The 12,218-nt window shown below is 51.1% G+C and overlaps 1 protein-coding gene across 4 annotated transcripts in view; it reads right to left on the bottom strand.

Annotated features, from left to right (window-relative positions):
* DTX2 (deltex E3 ubiquitin ligase 2) overlaps nt 1–12,218 on the bottom strand; it is a 39,387-nt gene that overhangs the window by 18,151 nt on the left and 9,018 nt on the right. For all 4 annotated transcript variants that reach the window (XM_056349012.1, XM_056349020.1, XM_056349027.1 and 1 more), the window contains exons 3-4: nt 10,637–11,222; nt 148–206 (exon numbers count right to left, since the gene is read on the bottom strand). In XM_056349012.1, coding sequence (XP_056204987.1) covers nt 148–206; nt 10,637–11,222 — 645 coding nt within the window. The remainder of the gene's footprint in view (nt 1–147; nt 207–10,636; nt 11,223–12,218) is intronic.

Below are 12,218 nucleotides of genomic sequence, written 5' to 3'. Positions count from 1 at the left end.
AAGTCTTTGGGCCTAAACCCCTAAACGCCACCATCATTTCAGACTTTTCCTAAAAACTAACAAAGGAACGTAAGTGCCACAGGAAGGTGAACGGCTTGCTCACGTAATCCTAGAGACAGAGCCAGTACAGCAGAGCAGGATCCTTACCTGCCAGGGCCTGGTTCACCTTGCTGGGTTTGGGCATCTTTACAGGCACGTTTGGGGCACTGGGAAGAGAAAAGAGAAAGGGACAAGTTTAACAGCACAGATCAATCATTAACTTTGATTAATGAGAGACAACGCAGGAGTGCACTATTCCCTACTGAGTGCCAAGGCCCTGGATACATTAGCAGGGATTAATTGCTCAGATAAGCCCCACCTGGGACCCCCACCTGTGCAGCCTTTGTCCACTGCTCCAGCAGCTACATTCAAGGAGTCCAGTCCTTGCCAGAGCTATCTAGTAGGTTTACTTATCTCCAAGGTGGACCTCAGACCTATGTTGTAGGTAGCTGTCTCCAGTCTCATCTCCTCCTAGCTGGATACTGGGTCTGGCTCATTTGTTTCCCCTTGTTGGGGTCTGTTGCTGGACCCTGCTGCCAGTCCCCTGCTCTGATCCTGTGATGCATCCCTGCTCTTGCTCCTCTACTGCAGAGCTTCCAACCCACGCTACAACATGCTGTTGCACCAGCAGGTCTGTGGCAATGAGCACACAGCCAGCAGCTGCCAGGATACAGCAAAGTTAATCTTAAACATCCCAGGTGACTTCACCTCCAGCCAGCAAAACACCACTGACAACGGTGTGAGCCCCCCCATGCTGGATGAGAAGTTGCAGCTGTACGGATTGAAGGAAACAAGCATTATCAATCCCCTGCTGCTTTCCAGATGGGGACACTGAGGCAGAGAAAAGCACCCGAGCACCTGCAGGCCTGGGTTGAACAGAATCAAGCCCTGACTTTCCCTGTGCCTCCAAGGAGTTACTGCAAGATGTGGGAACAAGGAAGGAAAGACTGAAGGAGACTTAGAAGAGTTTAGCACCCACCTTCCTTTGCAAGTCAAAAGGATTTGGACATCAAACATCCCCTTTGGGTTCCTAACCTACTTGTTTTGGCAGTGTTTTCCAGCACTGGGAGCTGCACCTCAAGCTGGTTTGGGATATGTGGGCAGCCTAGGTCATGCAATTAGCTGACGGAAGGAGTCAGGATGGAAAGGGCGAGCAGCAGCATGAAAGCCAATGAAGGGAAAGCAAGCTGGATCCACACAAGCAGAACAGGAACATCTGAAATCCAACATGCTGGCACTGAGAAGCCACCCACAGACTCTGTCTCAGGTGCCACACGTGCCTAGGATGGATGCAGGCTCATGCACACCAGCTGCAGTTAATACACAGTGCATTCAGACAACCATCTCCAAGGGCTCTCCAAAATCATCAAACCTCTCCACCTTCTTAGGAATTCACAGAGACTAAGGTGGCAAGTGCCAAAAAAAGCATCACACAGGTCCCTCCTTTCAGCCTTGCTAAAATCTTTGTCCACATTTCCATGACAATGACCAGAGCTAAAAAGAGTGACACATGGCCCACCCTCACAACAGGGATGCATCCCCACCTCCCTCCTCTCCTACCTGCTGTGGTTTGAGATAGGTTCCCACATGGGTGCTGAGCTCCCTGAAGAACACCCTGGGCAGAACCCAGGGCTTGGTGTGGTGCTGACAGCCTGGCCAAGTGAGACCAGCTCTCCCAGGCACTTAAAAAGCTCTCCAGACTACAGAGATTTCCCTTCTGTCTCTTTCAAAGACTGTATTTTCCCCTCTGCTGCCCCCAATTTTGCAATGTCTTCAAATGATGCAACGGCTTGTTCTCGCTACAGCCCAATTCAAACCCACAAAATACAGTGGAAATCCTTCTCTCCGTTTCAAAAGGCTTTGAATCAGATGCAGTGACTCCTCTTTATGACTTTTCCTCTTTCCTGATTTAGCCTCTTTGTCACAGCTCTTCCTCAGGTACTTCCCTCCTTCTCTATCTCATGCCTTTGTTTCATGTCTGCTCCTACAAGCCTCTCCAGATGATGGCTAGTAGCGGGGCTGCTCCCTCTCCAGCTGCAGACAAGGAGGGTATTGAGGACCAGATAATGAAAAGGAACTGGAGAGACCTGCTCCCAAAATTCAGAGGCATCGGACCTCATCTCCCGACATCATCTCCCAACCTCCTCCAACTGAGCAGCCAAGACAACAGGGTGCCTGGGCACCCCTTCCACCCCAGTCTGTGACCCTGCACGTGTCTGAGACTGAAGAGCTTGTGCTTCATCACACCACGAAGCACAGCTGTTACTTTGGGTACCTGTGGAAGGTAAAAGAACACCAAAGCACGAAAGCTGAACCTTCTGCTCTGCCAGGAAAACAGATGGGCAGCAGGGGATCCCTCCAAAAGGCCAAGCACAGGGTCACAACCTGAGGCTGAAGAAAGCAAACTCGGAGCTGCCCTGGGAAGGGGATCATTGGTAACCACACTTTGAGAAGACCAGCAGAGAAATTCTTCACTCTTCTGCATTGCAAGGTTCAAGTCACCCCAGAGCTACAGCTTCTACGAAGTTGTCCTGGTTTTGACTGGGATAGATTTAATTTTCTTCCCAGTAGTTGGTGCAGTGCTGCGTTTTGGATTTAGGGTGAGAATAGTGTTGATAACACACTGATGTTTTAGTTGTTGCTAAGCAGTGTTTACACTAAATCAGGGACTTTTCAGCTTCTCACGGCACCCTGCCAGCGAGCAGGCTGGGGGACACAGGGAGCTGGGAGGGGACACGGCTGGGACAGCTGACCCCAAATGACCCAAGGGATGTTCCATACCATATGACATCATGCTCAGCACATCAGCTAGGAAGAATGCTGCTTGGGAACTTGGCTGGGCATTGGTCAGCTGGTGGTCAGCAATTGCATTATGCATCACTTGTTTCGTATATTTCATTTTTTATTATTTTCCTTCCCTTTTCTGTCCTATTGAACTGTCTTTATCTCAACCCACAAATTTTACTTTTTTTCCATCCAATTCTCTCCCCCAGCCCACTGCAGGGGAGGAGAGCGAGCTGCCTGGCAGGTTAAACCACGACAGAAGTGAGAAGAGCCCTTGAGATCTGCAGAGGAAAATGAATAAGCAATTGAGGCACTTGCAAGCAATCAAGTTTTGGAAGCTGTGAGTGCACTGCAGATAAATTACTACCCATCAGCCAGGAAACAGTCACTGATCAGCTGCACTCCTGGTGTAAAGGCAAAGTGTGTCAGCTTTGACTGCTGGAGGCTTTAAGCCAACTGATGTGATGATGGAGAAACCAAATATTTCTTATTTCACACGGGCTACGCACACGCACATTCAGTTAGCAGCATTTCAGCTAACAATGTCGTAGGATGTGCTGACCCATCTGCTCAACACCACGTGAGTGTACCGGCACAGATGCAATCCCTTTTACATCTGCAGAAAGCCCAGACCTAAGGCCGATGAAATCAAGGGAAATCCACACTGCTCTGAGGTACACCTCTGTCACCACGCTGCCTGGGTAGATTTGCAGTCACAGGGCATGGGAGGAAGTGTTGCCACACTAAAAAAGGTGCAGAAACACTACTCAGAGCCTACCCTGGGCCTGAAGAGGGTTTGTTTTTTGGAGGAGGAAGGGGAAGAGGTAAAAAGGAAGGATGTTGCTGTTGTGGTATAACACAGGCTGTGTCTCGACTCCGAGCACAGGCTCACCAGCAGCATGAACAGACATATTTAGTCCATCAGCTCAGACTCAAACTACTCCAGTGTCGCCGTACCAGTGCTGGCTTCTTGGGAGACATGGAGCCAGGCGCGAGTGAGGTCCTGCGGATTTACACAAGCTGGGCTCAGTTAGGAGAAAACTTGATGCAGGCAGGCTGGTCGGGGGATGGGGGCTCTCAGGTAAGGGAGATCTGGAGAGCATCAGTGCAAGAGCAAGCACTGCAGTGCAGAGAGATGAGAGGGATTCACAGAGACAACTGCTCCTGCTGCCTCTGCTGCCCACAGACAAAATTTCTAACCACTCAGTGCCTTTGACTCCTAGCCAAACTTTCAGGCTGCGCTTGCAACACCTGAAAGTCAATGCCCAAACTCTCTGAACGTTTCCTGGTATCAGTTTCTCCTCCCTGTTCCAGTTTTGTCCTGCCATTTGCTGCAGCTCCTGCTCTCCCGCTGCTCTGTACACTGCAGAGTGCAACAGCATTCACCAGGTTGTGACGAAAGGGACACAAAATAAGATGCTATCCTCAAAGATTCAGCAAGAAGATCCTGGTAAGATTTCCCATCACCAGCTTCCCGGCAATCTGCTACGGGGGGGCAGACAGGGCAGACTGATATTTCAGCATGACAGAACCACTTGCTTCTCCAGAATTTCATGATACTGCAACACCAGTGAGACAGCAAAGCACAAGACCAGAGAGGAAGCACGGCATCCACGGCTGCTGCCACTCCAAACACTGGGCAGCCAGGTTTGAGCTGAGCATCACCTAAACCACACGTACACAATATTCCAATGGAGCAGAAGTGGGGAATTCTGTAACAAGTCACCCCTTCCACCTGATACAGCCCTTTCTTCCTTCCTCTCTCCCGGTACACCAGCCAGCAGGCCACATATTCCTGTACTGTGGCATCTTCATAGCCCTCTGGACCATAGCCAACGCTTCTCCTCCCACATCAGGGCTGCATCCAGCCCTGCCTCACATTAATACCAAGTGCTACCACAACACCTAAAGGTCTAACCATCCTCCCAGGGCTTACAATGACACTAATGACTACACAGCAGCTCCTTTCCTACCTTTCTTCTCAAGAAGATGCCGAAACCCAGACCAAATCCCTCTAAAGGAGGATCTTCTGGTGCACCACACACAGCCATGTGGATCTGTGGTTCTGCTCCTGGCACCAAGCATAAGAGATTCCCTCCTTCCCACTCAGGAAGAGTGCCCAGCAGCAGAACCACGCCAGCGAACAGGGCTGTGGGACAAGTCACAATGGGCCCAGCAGAACCAGCACAGAGCAGCGCCCCTCCTCACCCCCCAAGGAGCTCATGGGTATGCCTATCTATGGCAAAAGCTGAAAGATGCAAAGGAGGCCAGAGAAAAAGGAAAGGGCCTGCCCAGGTGTCACTTATTCCTGATTTCAGTGACACAGGTTCTGGTCCCTCAGTTACACCTCCTGGTCCTACAAAGCACTGACCGTGGGTCATTCCCCATGGGAGATATGGGGGTGCAGCACCAGACCCTTCTTAGGAACACAATACTGTAAGCATCCTTCCTCAGTTCCCAAGACCCGCTCCCCATGCTTTTAAACAAAATCCTTCCCCCGCTCCCCAAGCTGCCTGCCTTAGTTGTAAGCACAACCTAGACCCGCACCCAAAGCTGCACAAGCTCAGAGGAGCCAGCATGGTACAGCAGGGATTTGTCTGGCTGGGGCACCAATTAATATATCCCCCAGAAGATTGCTTCCTGCAGCTTTACTTGCTCATATTACAAGCAGGGCACTCCTTACAGTGTTTTAGGAGTGTCCTTCTATGTAATTAGCCAGCACTGGGGGTGGGGGGGAGCAGAACAATGGGGTAGCTCTTGCCCCAGGGATGGATGCTTTCCCATACAGAGTGGGGAGGATCATGCCAGGAGGTGGCTGGGAGCCTGGGGAGCTGACCCCTGCCTCACTGATCCAGTTAACAGCGCTGATAGAAGCACACAACCCTTGCTGTGACATGCTCCATCTGCAGATTTCAGTGCCGTCTGTGAGAGGCCAGATTCATTAATTGCATTTAATACACGGGAGGAAGCTAATGCATGAAGCAGCAAAATAACTTGCCCACATCTATTTAATACATTAGCAGCACAGCCAAGGATATTAGCATCTGCTTAAGCCTTGGTGCTCCTCACTGAGTTTTCCAGCGACTTTGACCCTCTTTAGAGCATGGGGAAATTAATCCTGCATTTTGAAGTGCTCCACCCTCTCTCACACCAACATCCACCCTCCAGCAAGCAGGAAATGTTTTTAATCACCGCCAATGCCACAAAAGCTCAGGCATGCCTGTGCTACCAACAGCCTGTACTGGGGGCTACTCCTGCCTGCCTATTAGAAATAACCGTCACAACCCCAACAGGGAGCTCAGCAGCTTTCCCAGATGAACTGCACCTCTTTCTCAGCCCTGCAGGAGAGACATTTGCTTCGGTGCTGCCATTTTTAGCTGTGTTTCCTGAAGAAACTGGGTGTACGCAATGGCACTGTCTCTCAGTCTCTCCCTAATAGCTTCTGAGCCCTTCTGCCAGTTGTAGCTCAGCCGGAGCCAGGTCATCCCTGCAAGCTTTGTGAAGATAAGCAGTTTTGTAAAAGCAAGTAATCTGCCAGGGCTGCTCTGGGGCCAAAGGCTGCGGGTTAAACATAACACAACCTTTATTAGACACCAGAGGATCCACCGTGGCCCACTGCTCCCTTCCCTTTGGTCTCTGAGCATGGGCCAGCACAGGAATTGCATATCACAGCTAAGATGAACGAGCAATACTGCCCCGCTGGACACAGACAGAAACCCTTGGTGGGATAATTAGTGCAGGATAATTAGCGCTTCATCTTTATCTCCACAAAGGCCACACTATTTGATGATGCAGGAGGAGATGCAGGAGGGGAGAGGGCAGTGACTGCAAGGGAAGGGGAACGAACCACCATGCCATGCCAAGTCCAGCTAAGGGGGAAGATGGGGAACCTAGGGAGTAAAATAACGCAGGAATGTTCTGGGCTTAGGAATTAAATGAAACACATTGTTAGGGTTTTCTACTCAGGTTTCCCCTAATTCACAGAAATTAGAGTATTTTCTGCTGGAACATGGGTTTCACGAGGCTGAAACTGTAACCCCAGCCAGGAGCAATTACACCAACCCAGTGGCATTTCCGACTCAAACCCAGCACGGGGGTGACAGGGGAAAAGCCATCTCAAGCTGTCATCTGGTGCTGAAAAAGTCCCAGCACTGTACTGGGAGACAGATTGCCCCATTACATGCATTTGTCTGTCTGGCAGAGAGAAAGGAGAACACCCCTGGCAAAATTAATCCCAAAGCACTGAAGACCCAGACATTGTCCATCATCCCCAAAGAGCCACCAACGCACATCTTTGTTCTGCCCTTCTCTGGGGTCCGTTTGGGTGAGCCCCCAGCTGCTGCCACCCTCGGAGCTCAGCACACAGCCACAGGCTGGATCTGCCATCCGCACACGCTCCTGCAGTGGGTATGGGAGACAGACAGATACATCTAGTGGAAAACACTGGTGTTAATGAACAGAAAGCGGGTTGTAGAGATGAAGATGGCTCCTAACATCCTGCCTGCAAAATCACCTCCCCAACAAGCCTGTAGCCAGGCAATTGCCCAGCAGCATCCCCACATCTGGGCCAAGCTTGGGCTCCACCAAGGGTTCATATCACACTCACCATGGCAAACCCGGGCAGCGTACCCATGCTCAGGGCACACTTACACCCCAGCAAGGACAGAGCCAGGAGACTGAGGAGCAAGGCTCACAACAGGGGGGGGGGGCAGGGTTCGCACAGAGGGTGTGTCTGTCACACAAGTCTGCCGGCACTTGCACACTCATTTCCAAGTGCCCCAAGAGCTGCCACCTTCCCCGAGTGGCATGTTCTGCTGTCCCCAGCAAAGATTTAACCGTACCATCCTTTTGCATCCTCCCCAAAAAAAAGCTGGCTTAGCCAGGGATTATTGCCAAGATACCAGCCACCTCACTCACCCCTTGCACACCACCAACAGCTGCAAAACAGGTTGCAACAGCCAGACCTCGACCAGCCATGGCATTGCTCATCCACAGCCAACACTGCCACCGGTACCCGCAGCAGTCCCGGTGCTCCGGGGGGGCTCTGCCCTCTGCTGCTGTCCCCAGGCTGGCTGTCATGGAGGGGCCCAGATGTTCCTGCCACAAAAGACACCTTCAGCAGTACTCCAGAAGGGACAGAGCTGGAGCAGCTGAGCGGGGAGTGTGGGGACATATGCCAGTCCCGGAGGGCTGTTGCATTAACCCAGCACAAGCTCTACCAGCACTCACCTGTTGGAGGGGTTAACCAGCTGCAGACAGCTGTCCTGGCACCCCTGGGACCCAGCCCAGCCGTTGCCACAGCAATGTCCTCCCCAGCACCCTGGCTAGGCATCTCCAGGTCTCCTCCTGGCTGTCCCTCTCCTCCCAGTCAGCATCACCTGGGCTGTGGGCTCATTTCACAGTAAGGAGCCTGTGCCACCCCTCCCTGAACATCTCTCCTATTGTCTCAGGACAGCCTGTCCCCCCCCAAAAGTAGCCTACGACATCCTGATCAGCCCCAGACAGGCTTGGAGGGCAACTGCTGCAGCATTTGGCTCTTTGTTTTTAAGTTTTCCCACCCCGAGAGTCACTTTGCAAATCACGCTGAGGCTCTAGGGAAGGACAAGAGCTTGAGGCAGCCTGCCAGCCCCACACACTGACCAGCAGCAGCTCCTGTGAGAGGGGGAATTTGGCAGCTTCTTCAAGAGACAGCAAGAGCCTTACTTGGGGCTCCTGCAGGTAGTACTGAGCTCTGATTTGCAGCCCTATTAGAAGGCAACTGGAACAGCCAAGTACTGCAGATACTTAAAATGCCATGAAAAATCACCAGGTGCAAAGAAAGCACCAGAAAAAGACTGTGAGAAAGAAGAACAGGATGCAAGAAGTCATTTCACTCAGATGACTCTCAAGAGGGAAAGTCCTGATATGACACTAAGGAAAATATCTCAAGATTTACCATCTCGTTTAAAATACAAATGAGATTTAAAATCAGACTCAAACCCCTGTGCCTCATGTAATTAGCAGAATGTGCTTTCAACACCCTTCTGTATTTCTTATCTCTGTTGTTACTCAGGGTATCTTGGACAGGTAAATCCACGCTGGCAAGTTCCCCTTCAGCTTCTCAGGTGCTCACACAGTGGTTCAGCATTTTGGGTTTTTTTTACATATATATTATTTATGTGTTTATAAATGTGTATACTGCTCGGTACACTTCCATCTGTTTAGAAACAGAGGGAGCAGTCAGACCCCCCCTTGCCTGGCCCTCAGTTTAATGCCAGCAGATACTCAGTGCAAGTATTACCACAGACAGGTCACAAAGACCTCGGCTAGCAAAGGCTTGCACACAGAAGGAGCTAAGACCCTGAAAGTCCATTGGGAGCTATCTGGCTTGGTTTGGGTGTCCAGGCTTCACAGAAGCCATCCCACAGCAATGCAGAAGGGAGTGCCCCACTTTGCAAGGGTGACACTGACCTCCTCCAGCCCCCAAACCCCCACTCCAGCCCACAGGGGATGACTGCTTGGCCCAGCAGCTCACACCACGCAGAGGAGCCGAGCTGTCAGACCACAAGGCTCTGCTTTTCATTTAGCTGGCAATAGCCAAGAGGCCTGAAGAGAAGTGAAGGCCTTCCTCCCACACCAGTAAGGTGCAAACAGAGCCCTCCATCTCCAGCCGCTCACGGACAAGAGCTGAAATCCTAGGCTGCAAGATGCACCCCAGTTTCAGCCCTGTCAGAGAAGGGCCACGCTGAAAACAGATCAGCAGCCAGCACAGGTGATCCACCTGTACAAGCTGGAGCACGTGAAGGGTGACAGCTCAAAAAACTGAGGAACACTAGACCTCAGCTAGCACCACAAAAACTGCCAGTCCTTCCTTCAAAGTAACTAGCTCCCTGCAGAGAGCCAGAGCCAGCCCAAGCACCTGCTCAGGAGAAGGTCACTGAAAAAAGATGAAGGGAAAGGATATAGCAAAACCCTCACAAGGCAAGGCTTGTCACTTACAGTCCTACTTATGCTTGCAGTTCCCCAGCATCACAACTGCGAAGCCCCACGGGATGTGCAAAATGAACCTCTTCCGTGATTATCCAGTGGCATCTCAACTCTGCACCAGCATTTAGCCTGACAAATAGTCTAGACGCTACTCAAATTGCCAGTGTCACCCCACTGATCTCAGAGAGAAAGGGATCAATATGGTTGAAGGAATCAAAGGAAGGGAAAAGTAAGTTACTGATTTGGTTTTCTAAACATCTTCAAAATGGATTTAAAAAACCCTTGATCTACATCTTTGGGTTTCGGCATTTTTTTGTGCTCGTTGACCTTAAAAACATCCATCACAGACTTCTCGACTTTGTCAGAGAATTCACGAGGTCTCAGCCACATGCAGCCGAGTCCTGTGGTGCTTCCTTGAAGTGGAAGAGCTCTGACACAGAGCAGCTTTCCCCTGTTTACTGCATACTTCGAAGTACATAAGGGTGTTCTTAAGTCCCCTTTTCATTCACTCAGTCCCCCTCAAAGCTGGTTTTAAGTGTAACTTGAAATAAAAGCAATCACTATTGACTTTCTCAGACCTGCAAAATCTCAACCTGATTCCTTTCTCCAGTAGTTCAGGGAGACTAGTAGACAGGGACTATATTTCAAGCAGGAGCAAAGAAGGGGAAGCAGAGGAGAAGCCTTTTCATCCACTGTACTGGACACAGAGGCACAAGCTTCTCTCTCCTTCTAGAAAAGACTCTTGTGAAGTCCTCCGGGACAGAGAAGCTCCTAGATAATGAAGACCTGAGCACAGCAGGTCTCTTGGACACATGTATAGTAATTAAAGATGAATTAGGGTCTGTACCTGACTCCGTTAGATGCAGACAGTCCTGTGCTGGGACCCCCAGCTTGAGGCAAAGCCCAGGTGCTCTGTGCATTGAGTCTCGGTGTTGACCTTGCTCCAGACAAAGTCGGTTTGTTATAGGGCACAAAGCCAACGCTGGAAGAACTGACTGACGCTGTCCTACTGGAAACCTGGTGAGTAGTGGAAGAGTTGGGAAAGTTTATCATGGAGTGGCGGTAGCGTGTGGTGATGGGACCAGTCCCACTGTTTAGCCAGCACTGCTGGCAAGAACAAGCTACCCCCGTGTGAAGGGGTGCCGGGGAGGCCGTCACTGGGTACGGGGCGTCCAAGCGCCTCTGAACGCTGCGGCGGAACCTCGTGGTCTTGTTGGTCTGGACTTGAGCCACGAAGTCAACTTCGTAGTTGTAGCCCAAGGGTCCGAGATCTACTCGCTGGTGATTCGTGGCACGGGCTTGCTCCAGGAACACGCAGACGTTCATCTCATAGGGGGACCACCCGCCTTCATCGTTCTGCCACTCCCAGATGATGCCCTGCCCGGCAGCAGAGTCCCCGGGGAAGAGGTGCCTGCGGACAGCCCGCATCGTCCCTATGTGGGGAGAGGGAGGGGAAATAAATAAAATCATTTTGTGAGCAAAGAATTGAGGGGCACATTGTCTCAGGGATACGTTTCTGCACAGATACACGGCGTCTACATCAGGGTGGCCTTCCTCACTTCTCCCCCAACAGGGGCACCACCAGACTTTCTCTTCCTGACAGGGCTGGGTTTGCTCATGAAGCTTAGAGAAATGCAATACCCCCTAGATCCCTGTCCCTCTGCCAAATCTGATTGTGGGCTGGCAGCAGGTTCAAAAGCTGCTGGGAGGAAGGGTGGGAAAGGAGGGAAGGAGAAAAGATGCAGAGACAGACACACCCAAGCACAAAGGCACAGCAATCACATATGCCTTCCTGACAAAAAAAAAAAAGTAAAAAAAACCCCACCACTCCCACAGCCTTGACAACAAGAGTAACTATAGAGACAGGACACCATCGGGAAGTGCTTTGCCATAGAGCTTAAGGGGTTGAACATGCACTTGGCTACATAAAGGGCTGGGCAATTTTGCTCTAGGAGGACCAGGTGACTTGACTTTGGAGAGGGGACAAGACAGGGCCAGCTTCTCCAGGCTCCTGACTGCTGGGAGACATAATAAGACTAGAGAGGAGAAGACAACAAAGTAATTTGGAAACTGGAGAGAGCAGCCGTTCAGGCAAAGGAAGAGACATGAAAGCAGACACTTACTCCTGCACGGCCACTCAACAGCAGGAGCTCAGAACCCCCTGGAAGCCTGGCGCTCCAGGATGACTTCGCTCCTGGTTACTTTATTCCTTTCTTTAAAAAAGAAAAAGCCTAATGAGAGGGAGGTAAGCCACCCAACAGGACAGAAGCTGTGCAGCCTCTGCAAAAACAGGTTCCTGAAGCAGGCTCAAATCTGCTGCTGCTGGGAAAATCCTCAGCAACACTCACTCTGCACCGAGAAAGAGAAGCGAGGAAACGCTGCCGGGCAAACAAGTCTGGGGATGCAGGCAGGTGGGGGTGAACAGGAGT

Source organism: Falco biarmicus, chromosome 1 (assembly GCF_023638135.1).
Source record: "Falco biarmicus isolate bFalBia1 chromosome 1, bFalBia1.pri, whole genome shotgun sequence".
In the NCBI taxonomy this organism is placed as follows: Eukaryota; Metazoa; Chordata; class Aves; order Falconiformes; family Falconidae; genus Falco; species Falco biarmicus.
The sequence above is the reverse complement of the archived record's forward strand: the minus strand, read 5'-3'. Positions and strand labels throughout refer to the sequence as shown.